Raw genomic sequence first — 22,236 nt, forward strand, 5'->3', positions numbered from 1 at the left:
CCTTTAACAGTTGCAGATGTCTGGAGAGAACCAGTTTAGTGTCACAAATTCTAAATATCTAAAAGTCAATTAATTATCATAATTAGTAAGCAAAGTTTCAATTGTAACATGTTCCCAATCATCATTGTACAAACACACAGCAAAAATCACCAGTAACTTAAACATCACATCAATGTCTACTATTTACACCTTACTGCATATATTTCAAGCTCAAAAGATGTTCTTAAACTCTAGTTCTTTTCCTTATACTGACCTTCACAAGATTCTCCACTTGGTGAAAACATCCCATTGTCATGGTAGCCATCTCTGCACTCACAGTGGTACCATCCAGGCAGGTTAATGCAGTTGGCACGACTGTCACATTGAACAAAGCCATCAGAGCACTCATCTATGTCTGTTTGGCAAAGAAAACAAAAACGGGATGTTATACAATTGTTGCCTTCCTCTGCCCCAAACTCAAATATTCTGCTAGAGAGCTACTAGATGTTTTAGTGCCAGCAAATCCTTCAAACTGAGGAAACAGAAACTCAAGAAAGTCTACTTGGTTGTTGAAAGCTATACAGAAAGAAGGTAGTGGTATTAGTAACAGGAGAAATAGCTAGATGGCTCCTCTGCAAAAGTCATCAAAAATGGATAAAATGAAAAGAAATGGTCTATGAGGGTCATTAGTGCTGCTCACCATGTATTTCTAGCTCTTCTTCTGGACACAAGCTAGGATTGCCATATGAATGCATGAAGCCAATTAGGAAGTGGCATGTGTCACATTAAGATGCAGTCTGTGATTCACATGTACCCTTCCCCATCACAATGACCGACAGTCCCCAGGGGCTCTAAAGATCAGTCTGAGTCCCTGAGTGAGGGTGATATGGGGCACAGTCCTCCCCTAGTTGATGAACATGGAATATGAGCAAAAAATCAGGCGTTTTGCTTTAAGCCACTGAGATTTTAGGGTCTTTTATTACTATAAACCTAACCTACCCACCTGACTAAAATCTCATTCATCTCCAGTAGCAATAGCAACATGCTTAATACTTTCAAGAATATATACCATTTATGTCAATTTTTTTTTAAGATTTTTATTTATTTATTTGACAGACAGAGATCACAAGTAGGCAGAGAGGCAGGCAGAGAGAGAGGAAGGGAAGCAGGCTCCCCACTGAGCAGAGAGCCCGATGTGGGGCTCGATCCCAGGACCCTGGGATCATGACCTGAGCTGAAGGCAGAGACTTTAACCCACTGAGCCACCCAGGTGCCCCCATTTATGTCAATTTTTAATGGGTTTCACATATACTACCTCATTCAACCCTCAAAACAAAACAAAATAAAACAAACAAACAAACAAACAAACAAAAACCTTGCCAGGTAGATTGCTTATTGAACATATGGAAGAAGAATGAGGCAAAAGAAAATTATGGGATTTAACCAAGGTCACCTAAAAGTTCACTGTTGCCTGATTTTCAGGTGTGTGTTCCTTCATAGAAGCTGACAAAGGCTGAAATCGGGAAAATTGTCTAAACAAAGACAGCTATGTATCTTCAGTCTCACATATTTCCTCCAATGGTTTATTATTACTCCCGAATAGTGTGAGCCTTTTATTCTACTTTTTGGGTCAGATTTTTGCATGCTGCCATTTAAAAATCTTATCTGATACTATGGGCTTATTCATTAAGTCTGTTAATGATGAGAACATCCAAATTCAATCCAGGTCTCTTCCTTTGCTCACAGAGGAAAAAGTAATTCCTGGAGTTGCCTTACAGAGTGCCCCCTTCTGCTTGGTGCTCTGACTGACTCAGACCCTGCTAAATGCTGAGATGACAGCACATCATGGCTGCCGAAATATCCACATGAACCCTACTTCCATCCTGACGGCTGTATGCCACGACTGAAAATTCTACTCAACAATGTAGGATAGCCCTTTCTTATATACTTGCCACACCTGCATCGCAGTGCCTGCTGCAGTGACCAGGCATGACAGTGTCCCGCGTGGTGAAGGGAAGGCCTGCGTTTTAGAGTCCTCTCTCAGCTGAACACAGTCCACTTCAGCTCCACAGAATCTACTTCCTTCCTACTTCTATCCCATTTAATTCCAAATTCTTGGAAATATATATTCCTTTCATTTTCTTTTTAAAATTTTGCCTTTTCTCTATTCAATTTAGAAAGAGACAAATTTTTTGAATAAATACACTGTTGGTTTTTTTTTTTAAAAGAGAAATAAGCCATCCCTCATTTATTTCTTGACAAGCCCAGAATCCCCTCACTAAAACAAAGTGCAAACCATTCTCTTAGATTAGGCAATAAGTGTATATATATATATATATGTAGGTATACATATATATATACACACACACATTATATATATGTGTATACATACATATATATATTTTATATCATTGCAAAATTTTAACATCATTTCTGAACTAAGAAATCTTTTGCCTCTGTAGTTCCTCTTCTGAAGAGTTAGTTCCTACTGTCAGTAATTCCTACTGTCAAAATAATTGTTAGTGGTCAAATCAGCTAACCACTGACTTCTTGACAAATAGCTGATGTGGATTGCTTCCATTTACTGAGGCCTCCTAGGCTTTATGAAATAGCCTATTTGTATTTCAGGAGCCTCCCTAACTGATGAATCTCCGATTATAAATGGGGCTAAAATGCTATGCTCATTTCAGCTAATACAGTCTTTTCTTCTAACCCAAATGATGCAGAAAATTGATTATGTCATTTCTTAACTACATGGACAAAAGAAAACAGGTTGGGATTTCGGCTTTAGAAGTGAGTTTCTTGGAAGAAAGGCCATGAGGGGGAAGTTGTAAAGTATCTTGTTTTAGAAGAATCTGGTCATTAGTATTGGTGATTTGCAAGTAACTATTAATGGAACAGAGCCTTCTCCACTGAAACAACTTTTGCATGTGTATTTAGCCTTTAATTTAGTCCTTTTTTATTGCCTGAACACAGTTGCGGGCTTAGCTTGGATCTCATGACATAGATATATATATTTCAATTTTTACTTCTCACTTACTTTCTCTCCTCCCTCTTTGCAATCGCTAGACCCACTCCTTACTGCCTTGGGCCCACTTCTCTCTCCTACATTGCAGCACCCTTTCCTAAGTTACAAATATGCTCACTGAAGTTTAATGAGAACGTATTATATTACTTCGTGTTCTAAAGACTAGGAATACAAACGCATGTTGGACAAATGTATTTTCCTTTTTTGAAAAATGTATTTTCATTTCCTGTTTGTGTTATTATTTATTACTACTAAGCAGTATTTTAGATGATGAATATGCAAATATATGCACTACTCATTAATTTGCATTCAATTTTTATTGAATGCCTGTTATGTGCCAAGTACTAAGTGCTGGGGAAACAAGGATGCACAAACCAGAAATAACTTCTGCCTCATTGAGATTAATATACATCTAAACTGTCTTCTGTTTTAAGAGAATTAAATTTATAAAAATCTGAATTTACAATCACATAGGACAGTGTTTCCCAACATGTCATATATCTGCCACCAGTGTCATGTTATTTAGGTGATAATACAGGATTTTTAAAAAAAGACTTTATTTATTTATTTGACAGAGAGAGAAGTCACAAGTAGGCAGAGAGTCAGGCAGAGAGAGAGGGGGAAGCAGGCTTCCTGCTGAGCAGAAAGCCCGATGCAATGCGGGTCTCGATCCCAGGACCCTGAGATCATGACCTGAGCTGAAGGCAGAGGCTTAACCCACTGAGCCACCCAGGTGCCTGGTAATACACAATTTTAATGGCTAGGTATTTATATTTCTGAATTATTTCCATTTATAGCAAGTGATACGAATAGTACAGTAGTGAAATTATATTTACATTTAAAAAGTGACCTACATTACAGAAACAATATTAAGTAAATGATGGTATAAACATTATATAACAAAAACGATAAAGTTGGTATACAAGTGACTAAAATTTTGAAAACAACAAAATACAGTATGGAGCAATTAGTCACATTTCAGAAGGATGTGGTGAGTAATTCTTCATGTAGTGAAATACCTTAGTTCATTTAAAATAGGACTCAATTTATAAAATATTTAGGATGTCTATGTCATGCTTCAAATGATATACTTGCTATTATTTAGAATAGTGGAGAAAAACTAGCCAAGTAATATAATATATAGTACTTCATTTTACACTTTCATGTCCCTGCTAATATTGATTTGTGTATGCAAACTCTTCTGCTTTGGTGAAAATCAGCAGAAAATGAGTGTGCTTGAATCACCAAAGTATGCACTTCCCACCAGAAGGCATGTTTGTTTGGCTCATGGTTTTAATTAAAGCCAAAGCTAAAACAAACAGCTTCATATATGTAAGCTACTTGATGGTATATATGTTCTCAGTTATTCAGTAAATATTTAGTAAGTGAAGAATGGAAATCTGATCCACAATTTAAGAATTAAGTATATTTTATCTTTATACAAATTTGAATATAATAATATGTTTAACATATAAGTGACACACATATTGTGTGCATTTTCAAATATGCATATATTATGCTTTATATAGAAAACAGTAAAGACAAAATTTCAAAGAATTCGTTTCTTGGGTATTTTCTTCTGGTCAGTTAAAACCCAAACTTCACATTATCTAATTGAGTTAGATTTACAGGGAACAGCAGACTGAGGAGAGAAAAATGTTATTATTTCATTCCAAGTGAGAACTACCATGTTTGAACAAATTACTTTCTGAACTGAATAAAAGTTTTCAAAAAGAATAGTACAGAATGTATAAGCTCCTATGATTTAGTCTTGATTATAAGGACCTTAATTTTGTACTCTGTAGGTACATTATATAGAAAACTAAAAATACATTTTATGAAAACCTGTGATTTCATTACATATTCTGTCTTAGAAAGGAACCAGTTCCCAATTCCCTAAGGACAATTAAAACTCCCGTAGTAGCAACGTTTAGAACAGTCAGCTAGTGACGATATTAAAATGCTGTCCCAGAGCACAGAGAATCCAAACTCCAAATAATATTTAGCCATCCAACAGCAGTCATGAACAGTAGTCATACCCCAGGGATCAAAATCAACTTAGATAATAAAAGTGGAAGGCACTGTTGAGGATAGATTTTCTAGAAAGCACATATGTTTTTGAGGCAATCATTAAAAACAAACCAGCAAGCAGAAAAACAAGAAAGAAAAGGATATGAATAAAAAAAAGCTCACACATGTCAGTGTCTTGTTTTCTTTGTCTCCCTCAGGTATGACAACATAAGAATGGATGCCTTCTAGAATGTCACATGGGCCACTGCTTTCAACTGAAAATTGCTGTTGCCATCAGCATTTAAAGGGTCACTTCAGACAATGACAAATTATTTCCTTGTAAAATTAAATATAGTTACAGAATGAGACACTTGAGTGATAAGCAACTTTGTTACCATACACGATAAAAGTTATTTCTATCATAACAACATAACTAAGAATAAAAATGTGCAAATATCTAGAATCATTCATGCCTAAAACAGACTCTGCTCATTAGTTTAACCTGCTCTCTTTTAAGCTAAGAGGAAACTGATTAGTTGCTACTCTATACAGAAGAAAAGAAAATCCAGCTCTTCTTTAAGATGAGCACATTATTTTTAATGACAAAGTCTAATAATAAGAGCTCATGTCTTTCATCCTCTTTATCATTAATAAAAACCTGACATCATTTGTCATAAAAAATAGTACTTGGACTATTTATATCACTGTCCTGTGCACTGGTAGTTAAATTATATCGATAAACAGCAGGCAATTAAATATCCTGAAAACAATTAATCAACTCTTGATTACCCACATGTGGATTATTTGTTTTCTAGATTATCTGCAGCATTTTTTTTTTTTTTTAATCACAAGGTCATTCCCCTCTTTCTCTTATTGAGCTTCTGGGGAGTCTGCTTTTAACATTTAGATGTGAGTGTTCAAGGAATGCAAACTCTTCTGAGCATTGTGTTGTTTTTATTAACTACACCAGATCTGGATATAAAATATTGTCCAAGACTTTTTTCATATTCATTTTTTTAAATAAAATAGGGCAAAATATGTAAATAAACTTTGAGAACCATAAAAGCATAAAAGCCTCTTCACAAGTTGGGTGATAACACTGCAGATTTAGTGAAAATTATTTTCATTACTTTATAGTTCATAATCAGTAAGTTAATGATTGCTCCTAAAAAAGCATTAATACATATAAAACACATAACAATGTCATCATATCATTTATTCCTCACTACAACCATGTGAATTATTCTTATCCCTATTTCACAAAGAAGCCATGAGAACAAATACATTGCCCAAGCTCACACAACAGACCCAAACACTCTTAATGGCCAAGTCCAGTGTTCTTTCCCACATTAGGCTGCCTCTGAAGACAGGCTTCAATCATTAGGCTGTCTCTTGCAGGAACAGCTTCTGCTTTGAGATATCACAGTGTATATCTTAATATGAGTGAATTCTAGCTCTTTGGCTTATTAGCTATGTAATTTTGAATATTTTGCCAAATCTCTCTGAGTTTTCTGGTTTTGAATGAGAAATAATTCTCTCTGTTAATAGTTTGCTGTTTCCTGCCATTTAGTATGCAAGGCCTCATGGGAGTGGTACCTGGCTTATACAGGCTATTAATATGTATAAATTCCACCTCCACCTCTGAAATAACCCTTCATAGTTTATAAATCATGCTCACTTATGTCCTTTGATTACCTGGAAAGGAACAAAGAAAATACAATTTTACAAGTAGGGTTTAAATCAGAGAATGTCTTGTCTTCTGTGGACAATCAGGAGCCACTGAAGAGTCTTTAACAGTAGAGTGATGTGGTTGATCTAAGGCATACTTTGGGAGGAACAGGGTGGCACCTCTATGTTGCACAGATGGGACTGGGCAAAACTAGGGGCAGTCTCATGTACTTATGAGGATGTTTATCATGATCTAGGAAAAAAGTCAATAAAGATTTGAGGATAAAAACAGTGGAGTTAGGGATAAGGAAGCATAACATATTTTTTCTCAAATGCTTATCTTCAGTCAGTGTACAAAGCCCTCTCAAGTTCTGTGTTGATTTAAGACTGGCCAAGTTCACATTATATATGTCCAGAGACATACCATACAGAGAAAGAAGATCAAGACAACCTGATTTTTCTTTTAGTTCCTGGGGTCTTAACATTTCTTTTTTTCCTTCACAGTCTTTGCCTATGCTGTCGCTACTGCCTGGAATGCTCCTCTTTCTCATTGCCTTAACCTATTTCTTACCTGTCTCTGTCTCATATTAGACTAATTTCCTTCTGGAAAGCCTTCCTTGACTCCTTCCTTAGATCTCCTAGTACTCATTGTTTTTTGTACTTTCTCCTATGTGTTCCTTGCATTTTGCCTTAATAGCAACTATCATAAGGGTTTTTTTAGGGGTGGGCTGTGGTATGTAAACTCGTGAATATTCTGACTTAATTAGAATAGCTTCAATTCTGGAGAAAGTCCTCTCTCCCTTCCCCTTGCTTTTCAAAAGTATCTTGATTCTTCAAGCTTTGCATCTATCACTTTGTGAATTTCTCACCAAAAAACCCCAAACAAAACAAAACAAAAAACGGGAGGAGAAAGTCTGCATTGATTCTATGGATTGATCTGACATCTTCATATTATTGAATCTTTTAATCCAGAGGCATGATATATTTCCTCTTTCTCTAATAATTTTTATAGATTTTATAGTCTGTAGTTTTCTGAAAGGATTATCTTAGGCATATTTTGCCAGGATTTATTCCTAAATATATGTTTTTACCTTCCTTTTTAAAAAACCAATTTTATTTTTTCTAATTTTATGGAGATATAATGGGAAATAGAATTGTAAGATATTTAAAGTGTACAACATGATGATTATACAAACAAAGGCAAAAGGAAAAACACCCCCAGCAGAAAAGAAAATTCAGTACTTTTTTTGTCTTTCCTTGGAAAATAGAATATACTTCTGAAGTGGTATAGTCAGAGCAAAGGAAGCTAGTCAGCCTAGAATATATATGTAATAGTGGGGTGCTACAGGTGATCCAGGTAGTAATCTCCCTGAAGAATTCCAAAGAGACGTGAAATTCCACATAAAACTAATGTGAGACATGGAGTTGAAAGTAGTTGGTTTAATTAAAAGTCTACTGATGAATAATCAACCCACCCACTCCCTCCCACCTTGAGCAGACTGCTGAAACAAAGCCATTATCCTTAAAGCCACAATGGATGGTTCTTCTGTAAAGAAAATGGATAAAATATCTGGAAGAAACTGGGCAGCCAATACAGGAGTTACCATCCTTTGGAACAAAGTCCCTTCATTTCAGTGTTTAGAGATCTCAAATTATAAAAACCAACACAAAACAAAACTGGCTCTCTTTTAGCTCACTTACTGTAAGTCTGCCAGTCAGCAAACTTAAACTTCATAATCAAAGCTCAAAATCAGTTTTTCTATTTACTCACTCTTAAACACTAATGTGTTTAATCAAGGGACAACAAATACTTAAGAAAAGTATATAACATATAAGCAAGATATACCATCAGAAAAACTGACTGTGAAGGAAATAGAAATAATTATAGGACAGAACTTAAGACATTTCTTATTAATATCTTCAAATAGATTTGAGAGAATATTTCACCCCTAAGAAAAAGACACAATACTATAAAAAAAAAGTATATTCAAAGAATAAGGAAGAGTTCTTGGAAATTAAAAATAAGACAGCTGAGAAATTTTTAAATGTAATACAAGGCTTAGAAGATCAAGTAGAGGTAGCATAACATATAGAAAATAGATGAAAAATATGATTGAAATAAAAGCAAAGAGCACCAACCTAAAAGGCCTAGCTTCTGATTAAAGACAAAATTCAGGGACGCCTGGGTGGCTCAGTTGGTTAAGCAGCTGCCTTCGGCTCAGGTCATGATCCCAGCGTCCTGGGATCGAGTCCCACATCGGGCTCCTTGCTTGGTGGGGAGCCTGCTTCTCCCTCTGCCTCTGCCTATGCTTGCTCACTCTCCCTCTCTCTCTCTGACAAATAAATAAATAAAATCTTTTAAAGACAAAATTCATACCAAGAATACAGAAAAGTCAATGGGAGAAAAATATCTTTAAAGACAATAAGAACTCTTCACTACAGAGTCCTCAGATTAAAAAGCCCCAAACCAAGGTCTTCAAATAATGAAAAATGACCTGATAGCCAATACGTAGTCATGGCTTACTACGTAGCAGCCCCTGCAATCTGCAATACACCTATATACACTCATTTAGTGCCGACAGCTGTTTCATGAAGTAGGAAATATTATCACGCTCCCCATTTTAAAGAGGAATAAATTTAGGCAAGTAATTTTTAAGAAAATTTAAGTAATTTACCCCAAGACTATAGAAGAACAGAACTGGAATTTGAACCAGACACCCTAGATACAGAGATCAAACCCTTACTCCATATATAACACTGCCTCACAAATGAACAAAAGAAAGACTCACATCTAAATGCACACTGACTGTAATTTCACAATAAGTGTAAAATACAAATCTTAATATCTTCCAGAAGGATATAATAGATTACATATAAAGGGATGAGAAGTAGTCTAGCATCATTTTACTCACATGTAGCACTGCATGCTCACACAGTGAAATAATTATTTTGACCAAGGTCAATTATTTTGACCCAGAAATGTTTTAAGTTCTGTTTTAAGTATAGACTAAAAGTAGTCTATACTTAGCATAACTATCAAATATCTATGAAAGCAGAATAAAGATACTTTAAGACATATAATTCCTTAGAAAATTTATGTTCATGCAGTATTTTTTTTAAAAAAATGTTCTATTAAAGTTTAAATCAAGGCAGAGAAAGACCTACCAGTAGTTTATCCCTTTCTCCTTGAAATACTTTCCTCATTTTGCAAGGACATACCACTTTTAGTTCTCTTTTTACCTCACTGGCCTCTATATCTTGGGCTTCTTTGTAGGTCTTATCTCCTCAATTTCCAAAAGTGTGAGCTCCCCAGGGATCTATTCTCTGATCTTTTCTTTTCTCTCTACTAGCTTCATAGTGGTTTTATCTAGTAGGAAGGCTTTAAATTCCCAAAAACCATCAATATCCTGAAAACTACCTGTAGTGGGTTGAATAATGGTCCCCCAAAATTCATGTCCACTTGGAACTCAGAATGTGACCTTATTTGGAAATAGAGTCTCTATAGATATAATTAGGTAAGGATATTGACATAAAATCATCTTGGATTTAGGGTGGGCCCTGTGTCCAATGACTGGTGTCCTTTTCAGAGGAGAAGACACAGAGAAACACACATACAAAAAACTAATATGAAGATGGACGCAGAAACTGCAGTTATATAGTCACAAGCTAAAAAATCTCTGGGGCTACCAGAAGATGGAAAAGGCAAGAAAGATTCTTAGTCTTCAGAAGGACCATGGCCTTGATGAATCTCTGATTTTGGACTTAGATCCTCCAGAACTATAAGGTAACAAATTCCTATTATTTTAAGCCACCCAGTTGGTGGCACTTTTGTACAACAGCTGTAGGAAAATAATACATTACCTCATTCACACTTCCTCTCAGATCACTCTCTTCTCTTCCAAACCTATCTGTTTTCTCACCCAGTTATTCGATTCCTCACTCAATGTTTCCACTTGGATACCAAACTGCTTCTTCTGAAGTTTTCCCCACTTCATCAAATGGCAACACCATCCATTACTTAGGCAAAAAACTTTAGATTTATTTTTAATTTCTCTCTTTCTCTCACTCCTCTTACCAAATCTATCCAGAAATCCTACTGGCAATGTCTTCAAAATATATCCAGAATCTAATCACCACTTGTAACCATGTTCGTGCTTACCACTCCAGTCCATGCCACCATCATCTCTCATTTGAATTAATATAACAGCCTAATGAATATCCCTGATTCTATTTTTCCCTCCTACCATCCACTGTGAATTCATAGCATCCAGACAGTTCTGTTAAAATATATGTCAGATTGTATCATACTTTTGCTCTGATGCTATCTACCATTCAGGGAGTTTGGAAGGGAAGTATATTAGGAAAAAGCTGTAGAGGATATATGCTGTTACCAACCATTTTTTATTTCTAAGGCTGGGGACTACATTTCCCAGAAGCCCTTTCTCTATATGGTTCTGTGTTTAACAAGGAGAGGGACGACTGTGATTTGCCAGAGAGAAGTTAGGAAGAAGCCATTATTTGGGGGTAGTCATGGCAATCAGTGTCAGTGGTTCCTATGAGCTCTTCACCAATTTTAGTGTGTCATTCTGAAGTAATAAGTGAGTGTTTCAAATCCTCAGGCTGCAGCCCGGCAGATCTTCGCTCCCCAAACCCTTCTCACACCTGCATAAATCTTAATTCCTAGATAAAACTCCCTATTTCCATAATACTTATAGTTGCTCCACCTTCTCAACTGAATGCAGACTGATACAAAAGTCTATATGCCAGAAGATATGATGGAGAGTTTATTTTAAATAATGAATTTACGATAAAGTATAAAAGAAAAATTACCGTCAATTAGAAACTTCAGGAAAAAAAACAAAACAAAATGCTTTAAAGACAAGAATTACTACACATATGCTAGTAAATAATATTTGCATGGTCACAACAATTTAAACACTAAGAATTTTCAAATTTTAGACCTAATCAATTAGCGAGAACATGAGATACTTCATTGTGGTTACTGAATAGAATTTATCAGTCTTAAGAATATAAAAAAGACAAGAGGTAGAAGAACGCAGAAGATAGAGGCTGAGAGATGGAGGTAAAGAGTAGAAGCGATATCTTTATTTTCCATAATGGAGAATTAAGAAATGCTACCTAGAGCAGATAAAACAAAAAAATGAAGGTGAAAATATATATTGCTGAAGGCAGGAAAGGTAACTTGCATGAGAATGAGGGATAGATTGAAGAGTGGTGGTATAGGGAGGCAAAACTTCATCTTTTATAGCAAGAAGGTTGTTGATAACCTCTAAAATTGACTAATTAAAACATGGTATGAACATACTAGAAGAATTAAAAGTGGTCCCTCCTAGCATCTTGTGTCAACTGGACTTTCACAAGAGAATTATGCTTGTCCTAAGTCATCCAGTTAGGCCATAAATTAACTGCTCTCTTGCATATCTGATATGCTACTAGTCACATATCATCTTTGGGAAGTAGAAGAAAATATCTTTGAGTCATTTTCTGGTTCTGCATTTCAGAGAAAGAACTTCTTTTCAGAAAGGCTTCTAGAAAGTAAGTCAGTGAGCTTCTGCTTTTCATTCTAATTTCTATGTTTGAGATTTTTAACCACATGTCTTTTTCTTTCATATACATAAAAAATATACATTCAGAATATTCAGAAGCTTCATTTTAGAAATGTTGAGTATAATAGGATATCAATTCTGCTAGTAGTGATGTTTAGATGGAGAAAGAAATGAGACAGGAGCTCTGGAAAAGGGTACGAGGGCTAGAGACATGAGGGGAGCATAATCAGAACTGATTGCACAAGATGCTACAAAAATCAGAACTGGCTGGATGATACTAGTAAAGTTGAGGTTAGAGAGAGACAAGACCAAGGGCAGTCTTTGGGGGGAAATGAAGGAGATAGAAAAGAAAGAGGGACTACAGGAAGAATTGCTAGCAGTGAGGTGGGAAGATCACAAGTCTAATAGAAACCAAGGGAAAGGGTGTCGGAGGAGAAGAAAGGGCTGTCAACAATGCTAAGGAGCACTGCCAATGGCTTCTTGATGTACTTTTAAGAATAAATACTTCTGGTTTACCATAGCATTGAAAATCCTCTGATGTATGAGCAACAAGTTGAACAAAGCATTTAACATAAAACTCTGAAAACTCCTTTATTAAAGCGTAAACATCTTTGCAGCTTCTATCCCTTTTACAAGGTAGCTAATGTGTACAATGTGAGACTTGAAATACTCTAACGTACTCATTCATTCAACAAGAAAATATCAAATGTCTGTCATATAAAACACAGATGGTAGATATTATGGGGATAAACTCAAGAGCTCATAGTCTAATAAAAAAGATACAGAATTAGCATAAACAACTCAGATACAAGATAGATATCATGAGGCCTGAAGGAATAATACAGATGAAGAAATATGTAAATTCAGGAAAGAGACATTACTTCACTCTGAAACTCTGATCAATGAAGAGTAAGCCACTGGAGTAAAACATGGCTGAGCAGAAATTTCCACATTTATTCCTGCAAATAGTAGCAAATTACTTAAAACATTTATTCATTTATTACATTGCACTCAGGTACCTACTTTTAAAATAGGAATGTTCTTTTCATATATTAGATGATATTATAGTTGGGCTCCCAAGATAATACGGATGTGAAGAATCTACTAGTTCTAGGATAATAAGTAGACTTCTCTTAATCAGGGTGAAAAACAGGGAAGTCTTAATTCCTATGCTTTCCTGAGCCACTTTCTAATAGCAAGGATTAGATTGCCTACTTGATCTCCCTCAAGATTATTTCCAGAAGGAGAAGAAAGAAGCTGATTTTTCTCAAACTATCCAGTAGGAATAAGAGGGCTAGAGAGTCTTTGTGTAATAATTTACTGCACGTGTTCTAATTGTTAATACAGTACTAAGAAAGGCTTTCTGCATTTTGATGAGCTCACTTACAGGCTATTTAGGAAAACGAGCTTTGACTGGCATGCCAGGAATAGTAAGATGACAGTCAAATTAGGTATTCTGTATTTATTTGCAAACTAACAAACTTATATCACAAGAAATACTGCTTTGAACCAAATGAGGTCACTGATGCCAATAATCAAAGAAATGGAATACTAGTTTCCATATATCTGAATAAGAAGTCAGCTCTGAGTGGGGACTAACCATGAAACGTACCAAAGGATGGCTTCTGTTGGCTTTGAGCAAGTGTCAGTTCTCTGACAGACTATCTACTTGCAGACCATTTTATTATAACCACTGCTTCCATCTCTGCTGAACCTCCCACCACCTTGACACAGGTTTCCCAACTGGTGACAGAACATCACATCTCTCTCACATGGACAATTGAAGGGAAAACCAAAAACAAAAACAAAAAGGAAGTGATAGAGCAAACCAGTAACTCCTTCCAACTACAATGAAATGTAGTTTCTTAAATACGGGCTTATTCTCTTATGGTGCTCTACAACCTCAGCCACGTAGACTGACAGCAACTGTTCGGTCCTGTCAATACGAGGTCACTTAATCACACCTATTCCTGACTAATTATATTTTTCATTCACTTTAAGAACATATTTCTCCATGATCATTCCGATCAGTTACACAATCCCATGTTATCACGAAGGCAACACCAAATGCTAGATCAAAGGGTTTCTGGTCCTGAGTGCCTGATCTCATGGGCTCAGACTAATCTGTACTTGGGTACTGTACATTAAAAATAAAAAAAATTCCTTTAGTTCACATTTTTATGATTATCTTATATGAGGGAGTAGGAGAGGAAAAGTAGTTGACAGTTGTTTGGCTACTAAGTGCCAAGGATTTTATCTATCCTTTGTATCCAGTTTCCATCACATCATTACTCACACACACATACATACAGGCACAGATTCTAAAAATTTATCTAGAGCTAAGAGAACTGATATGTACGAATCCCGAAGAAATATAATCTCTATATGAACACAGCTGCCACAAGCTACTTGTAGTTTTCCATGGCATACATGTTGCCCAGGAATTCATCGCCCTGCAGCTCAGAGACAGGCTCCAGTGTTGTAAAGAGTCGGGGTAAGAAGTCTGTACTTCTGGTAGCTTCAGTGCATTCGTCAGCAACACGAAGCATTTGGAAGTCTGGCTTTATCTGTACTATTTTGGTATTGTGTTGCCAGAGCAAAGAAAATGATCTAAATGTACAGTGATAAGGGAGTGATTCAATAAATTATGGCACACGCATAAAAGGGAATGCTATACAGCTTATTAAACGTTTTTGAAAATCAATAATGACATGAGAAAACACTTATGATAAATGTCATGTAAAAAAGACAGGATCAAAGTGAAGAAGAAATTATTACAGTACGTAAACATGGATTTCATTCATGAATATGATAGCAATTATCTCTGGTTGGTAATATGACAAGTTATTTTTATTTTGTGTATTTCTTCATTTTATAAATCTTCTAAAATTAAACTATATTGTTTCTATAATTTATATCTATTTACACAATAGATATGGAGTTTATAGATAAAGCAGAATGGATTAGAAGAGTAGCTCACATGCATCCTTCATGTTATTTAATGTCTCAGGAAGATGACCAAGGCCATCCAGTCTGATCTTCCACAGATGGTGTGCTCTGAGACTTGTACTGACCTTTTTCCCTTCCTTGCACAGGAACCGGACTCTCTTGCCTCGATTCTTTTGCCTACAAGGCTCCTTCTTTCTGGGATACTTTCTGGTATTCCCCTACTGTGACTCATCGAATCCGTATCTGCAAGGCTCTTCTCAAGTCTTACTTATCCAGGCTGCCATTCCAAATGGTCTGGGATCTAGTCCTCCTGCTGCACTTACTGTTGAAACTTCCAGTCATTTGAGTGTCTGTTAGTCTCCCTCCTCCCTCCAGCTTTGTTGAGATATAATTGGCATAAAACATTGCGTGCGCTTAAGATAACCACTTCTTGATTTGATACACTTATATACTGGAAAATGATTGCCACCATTAGCATTAGTTAACAGCTCCATCACCTCGTAGAACTACCATTTCTTTTTTGTGGTGAGAGCATTTAAGATTTACACACTTAGCAATTTTCAAATATATAATATAGTTAATGACATAATATTGTTAATGAGAGTCACAATGGTGCACATAGATCCCCAGAACTTACTCATCTTAACAGCTGGAAGTGTGTGCCTTTTGACCAGCATCTTCCTATTCACCCCACCCTCAGCCGCTGGTAACCACCATTCTACTCTCGATTTCTATGAGTTTATCTTTTTGAGACTGCACATCTAAGTGAGATCAGGCACTATTTGTCTTTCTCTGACTTATTTCACTGGACACCATATCTGCAAGGTCCATCCATGTTGTCGCAAATGGCAGGATTTCCTTCTTTCTCATGGCTAAATAACATTCCGTTCTATGTATATACCTCATTTTCTTTATCGATTCATCCACTGAGGGGCACTTAGGTTGTTTCCTAATGTGTGCCTTCGGAGGGCCTGAATATTACATTACTCATCTTTGAATCTCTTTGTAAGCCACCGTCTGGTGTACAGTAGGCCTCAGGAAATACCTGTTGACCTCTGACGAATTCACCCTCAACAGATAGGACTGAATTATGAGTGGGAAGCGTCTGAATTCAGGTATGAGTGTTTCAAAACAATGGAAAGAGCATTAATGAAAAACTTACATAAGTCATCGTTTTTCTTCAAAGGGAATGTTTCTGTAGTGGGCTTAGGGACATAACTTAAGTGTTGGTCTTTTAAGGTTAGGACCACACTGACCAGCACAAAGCAAGAAGGATCCCTGGATTTAGAGAATGTCAGAGGGGAAGACCTAAAAGATTAAGCTACACTTTTTTTTAGCTATTAAAGGAATATGGCATATACTGGTAGCTGTCATTTTATTAACCAGTTAACTAATATTATAAACCAATTTTATTAACCAATTAACCAATATATTCTTTCAGAGTTACACTAACAATAACTGCTTCAAAACTTAAATTTGGGACTTTAAAGCTAAACTGTAAATATTAAATCTGTCCCACTTTTTAACTGGAACTATTTAAAATATAATTCATAAAAGTAACTGTAACATACAACTATAAGATTAGGCACTCTATGCTTCTAATGTCCTATAGCAAATGATCAAAAAACAGAAAACCTTTGTTAAATCACCTTTATTTATCCCCAAAAGGCATGTTCTCCCTAAACTATGGAGACAGCATCTATAATTCTTTAGACTCTAATATCTCCTGTGCCTGCAGAACAAAAGAAATTCCTCAATGAGGACAGTGAAATTTATTAGATAGGCAGGGGAAATTAATTGATGAATTCTAGCTCATTTGCTATAAATTTCCATACCCACATATTTAATTTCTTGTTATGCTGAAAAAAGTCATAGAATCTACTAATAAGATAAATTCCTAGAAAGAACAAAAATAGTTATAAAATATTATTTGTGTCGGAGATTGCTAACAGTTCACAGAATCCTATTTCCTCTTCTTGCTTGGCACACAGCTAGAATACCTGAGTTTCAGCCAATGACATATGAGCAGCCAATGCTTTAGGAAGCAGGATTGCTGGCCTCACCTTCTTTCTTCCCTTTCTCTGGCTGGATGCAGTTAACAAGGTCCCAGGGTGTGGGGAAAGGGGGTAGGGGAGGCAAAAAAGAGAAGGAGTTTGATTCCCTAAACTTCCTGCCAATCAGAAATACTTACTTTGACAGTTATCTGAAAATAAACCTCTAGTGTGATTAAGCCATAAAGCATTTTGGCTCAATTTATTATTGCTGTTAATATTTCCCTAAACCAATACCCCATATAAACTACCTGAAATCTAGATCTTTCAAGTTCACAGGCATAGAAAATCTATGTATCATTTGCCCTGCTTTCTTATTTCTTCTCCCCTGAATAAGGATGTTATTTTTTCTAGAAGCATATGTAACATACATAAGGCATTTATGTCCACAGTTATATTAATTTATTTATTCATTCATTATATCAGTTTGACTGAGAACCTGTTATTAAGTAGACCCTGGAGATATATGAATGAAAAGAATATAGGACCTGACTTTGAGACGCTCATAATGTAGCAAGAAAGAAAGACCTGTGTAGCAGGAGTATAACTTAATGTATTAGTATATGTGCTTCCTGGTTCCTTTTTCTTTTCATTTTCTCTATGAATGGCCTTCTCTTCTCCCAAGGGTCTCTTTCTCTCCCTCCCCCCAGTAGATAGCCCCAGCTCACAAAGAGAAAACTGAGCCACCCACTTTGTAAATAGCAGCAAAGTCTGAAAAATTCAAAAAGGCAATCCCAGATTGATTGGGTGTTTGAAAAAACACGAAAGGGTTTGATGATGATGCTAGTTCTGGGGAAAGATCCAGAAGACTATCTGAAGGTAATATGGATAGGACCTGATGCCCAACTTGAAATGAAGAAGCCCACAATGACTGTGTTAAAATCACCACATAAAAAAGAAGCAAATGAAAGCAAAAGCTTTGATTACTCTCGTAAGACAAAGCACCTTCATGGAACACTGTCTCTTAGAATCCTTTCAAAGAAAATGAAATTATCCTGAACACACAAATTGGAGGGGCTCAGGAAAACATGGGTCACACTTGTAAGCATGTCTACCTATACTTTGAGGAGACTGACCCCAGAAAATGACCGCTCTGTTGGCTAATAATCAGGGATTCACAGTGCAGAGCCTTGGGATATTACTTTTTTTTTTTTTAAGATTTTATTTATTTATTCAACAGAGAGGGAGAGAGAGTGCACGAGAGTGCACAAGCAGGGGGAGTGGCAGGTAGAGGGAGAGGGAGAAGCAGGCTCCCTGCAGAATAGGGGAAGGCCCATATGGGACTGGAGCCCAGGATTCCAGGATCATGACCTAAGCCGAAGGCAGTGGCTTAAGCAACTGAGCCACCCAGGTGCCCCGGGATATTACTTTTAATACAATGTATGTGGTGATGTCTGAAATGCAAAGTTATTCAACTTTTTAAAAATTACCTTTTATCACTTAACTAGGTTGACTAAGTATTTTGCTCACTACATGCAGTTTGATAACATTTTCAGATACAGAAAATATAAAATTTTCCAAAAGATTAATTTTATCCAAAGGGTAGATTGGTTATTTTGTTTTGCTTTCCCACAAGTCTCTTCATTCTTCAACATTATAAAGTAGATGAATAATAATATAATAGTAGATGATATAATAATATAAAGTAGATGAATAATAATAGCCTGTCCTTTTAATGTTTTTTAAAAGATTGATCTATTTATTTTAGAGAGGTGGGAGAGGGGCTGAGGGGTGGGGGGGGGTGAGGGGATAGAGAGAGAGAGAAAGAGAGAGAGTATCTACAGAAGACTCCACACTAAGTTGCAAAGCCTGAAGCGGGACTCAATCCCACGACCCCAAGATCATGACCTGAGCCCAGATCAAGAATTGGACACTTAAGCGACTGTGCCATCCAGGTGCCCCCTGTCCTTTTCAAAGACGATCCTGAAATTAAAGTTCTATAGTCACCTTCTAGAAGGATTTCTCAAAAGCCTGTACACATTTTCTTTAAAATAATTATTTTCTCTGACTGACCCAAACTCTCTCTACTCTGATTATGTTTCTAGAATTTCACAGAAGTCTTCAATTACAGGATCCTTTACAAGTGAAGCTAATTGGGGCACCTGGGTGGCTCAGTCATTAAGTGTCTGTATTCGGCTCAGGTCTATGATCCCAGGGTCCTGGGACTGAGCCCCACATCAGGCTCCCTGCTTGGTAGGAAGCCTGCTTCTTCCTCTCCTACTCCCCCTGCTTGTGTTCCTGCTCTCTCTCTGTTGAATAAATAAATAAAATCTTTAAAGAAAAAAAACAAATGAAGATAATTATTCTGAAATTTTACATGTAATTATTGCCTTTTCCTAATTTAAAAAAGAAGACTCCTACCAATAGTTATTATTATTACTACCAGCTCTCTTCATAGTACATAGAATTCTCCAAAAGGAAGGCATTTACAAAGTGATTTTTGGTACATGATGTTACGATGATATGGAAACATGAAAAAAGAACAAAATGAACCAATTACTTGTGTCTACATTTTGAGGAAACCATTCCCCAATCCCTGCATTAATGATAGTGTTCTTTTTCTCAGTGTCTTAAATTATTGCTGTGACTTTCAGATTTTATTTTGTCATAGGCCAAGGATCCCAATGTACCACAAAACATGACCTTTTATCACTTCACTAGGTTAACAAAGTATTTTGCTTTGTTTGCGATCTCATTACAGAGGTTTTATTTGGTCATCTTCTATTATCTACTTTATGCATCTCCCTATTTCAATGGGGCCATGGAGGGTTGGTTAAAGGTGAACATTTCTTATAAATGAATCTCTTCACCTCTATCTCCCAGGTTGATTCATGACCTAATATCAATTTTGGCCCTAAGAAGCAGATTAAATATATATTTAAGATTTTATTTATTTATTTGAGGGGGTAGGGGCAAAAGAAGAGGGAGAGGGTCCCAAGCAGACTCTGCACCCAGCAGGGAGTTTGACATGGAGCTCGATCCCATGACTTAGAGATCATGATGGAGCTAAAACCAAAAGTCTGACACTTAACTGACTGCACCACCCAGAAGCCCCAGAAAGCAGATTTCTAAGAGAATACTCTGCTAGTTTTAGATAGTTGTTTGTCTTCATATCCAGTCAGGTAACCCTATTAAATACAGTCAAGAATTTCTACCACAGTGAACATACAAAATGGTCTTTCTTCTCAAAAGAAACATTTCTGTAAAAAATGAAGGAACCATTAATGTAAATATAATGCAAAGGATAAAAAAAACCCAAATATATAGTGATTTACACACTGCGATGCTTAAAATAACTTGCCTATTTTAGAAAGTAAATCATAAAAGAAGACCATGGAGGGCAAAGAATTGGACATTGTAACAATAAAAGAGGTTAAGTGTTTCAAAGTAACGAGAAAGCTGATTTCCAAACACACACTATACTACATACTCACATACTAATCTCCACACACACACACACACACACACACACACACACACACACACTCAGCTATTTTCTCCTAGAACCAAAAGCCTGAGCATCGCAGCTAATTTATATATGCTAGCTCCACTCAAATATGATTATTTTGGGAGTGATGAATATGTTCCCTATTCTGACTCTGGTGATGATATCACAGGTGTATAATATATACACAAACTTATCAAATTTTATACTTTAAACATGTGCAGTTTATTATATATCAATTCTAACTGAATAAAGCTATTAAATATGTAATAAAAAGTAATATGTGCTTTCAGCTTAATGCACATATGCAACAGACAGAAAATGATTTTTAATCACTTAGTGGCACATAACTGTCAACAACTAAACAACTTCCAAGTATTTAAGTTAACAAACTGTCCCTAGAAAAGGAGCCAAAATTAGCAATAAAAATTGGGAAACTGGTTATAGAAACTGGGGGTAATAGAGGTGGGGAAGTTAGTATAAAGGGAAACTGTGAGCTTGAGAACGAAGTATAGAAGCCACAAGAATGGGGGGGGGTGTTACTTAACAGAAACACAGTATTTTAACCTCACATTAGAAACAGAAATTTTGCAAGGATATCAGTTCAGAACACAGGCTGAGGAGCCTCCTTTTAGGAATGGAGAAATTGCGTCACAGGGGAAGGAGCATTACAGTCCAGAATATTGATTACACTGGGGAGGTCAGTCTCCATGGGGGGGTACTGGGCAGCCAAGGCAGAACTGGTTGGGGTTCATGGAAGGGCTGGTAGACAGCAGGCTACTCAACCTTTCTGGAAATCAATAAGCCCGTTTGTGGAAAGTAGACTCTTGAAAGGGCTACCTGGTCAGGCCCAGTTTGAGATGGACTCTTTTCCCTCTGAGTATGATCCCACTTACTTACTACTGGTTCATCATAAATCTCCCAACATAACTGACTTGCTCTGTAGCTATTTTGGTGTGCGCCTTACTAAAACCAACCCTCTATTTGAGGTCATAAGACTACAGCAGAGAGCATTTCTTATGAATCTTTGATCCCTCATATTATAGACCAAAAAATCGGGTGAAAGAATAAAATTAATGTTAGCAGACTTTCCTTAAAGCTCATTAGTGCCGTTTCACAGCTGACACCATCATGGACTTCAAAGACTCTCTGCTATGAACAGAATCGCTGTCTAGTTCACCTAAGCAGAGTGGACATCAGAATCCCAGAATTTAATCACAACAACCTTTTAACCTATGATAAATCTCAGGCTCGTTTTATGAAAAGTTGCAGAGGCCAGTCTGACAGGAAGCTAAGAAATTCGAGTGCAATCCTCCAATTCAGAGAGCTCCTTGGGCTTGCCTACTGTGTGATTCAACTTGACTGAGTTTCTGAGCAGCCCATCTTAGCAGGAGACAAATTCAACAGCAAATCTGCCTTAGGGTAGATAACATAATATTTATCTTACATTGCCCACTTCCCGTATTTTATCAGTGGGGGACTGATTAAAGAGAGGATGTCTAGGTACCAGACACTGGGGTTCTCCTGAGGTTAAGCTGC

At 36.5% G+C, this 22,236-nt stretch overlaps 1 protein-coding gene across 4 annotated transcripts in view; it reads right to left on the minus strand.

Moving 5' to 3' along the window:
- NELL2 (neural EGFL like 2) overlaps positions 1-22,236 on the minus strand; it is a 400,524-nt gene that overhangs the window by 19,873 nt on the left and 358,415 nt on the right. For all 4 annotated transcript variants that reach the window (XM_080811935.1, XM_080811936.1, XM_080811937.1 and 1 more), the window contains exon 17: positions 254-394. In XM_080811935.1, the coding sequence (XP_080668061.1) occupies positions 254-394 (141 nt within the window). The remainder of the gene's footprint in view (positions 1-253; positions 395-22,236) is intronic.

The sequence above is a fragment of the Martes martes genome (assembly GCF_963455335.1).
Source record: "Martes martes genome assembly, chromosome: 8".
NCBI lineage: Eukaryota > Metazoa > Chordata > Mammalia > Carnivora > Mustelidae > Martes > Martes martes.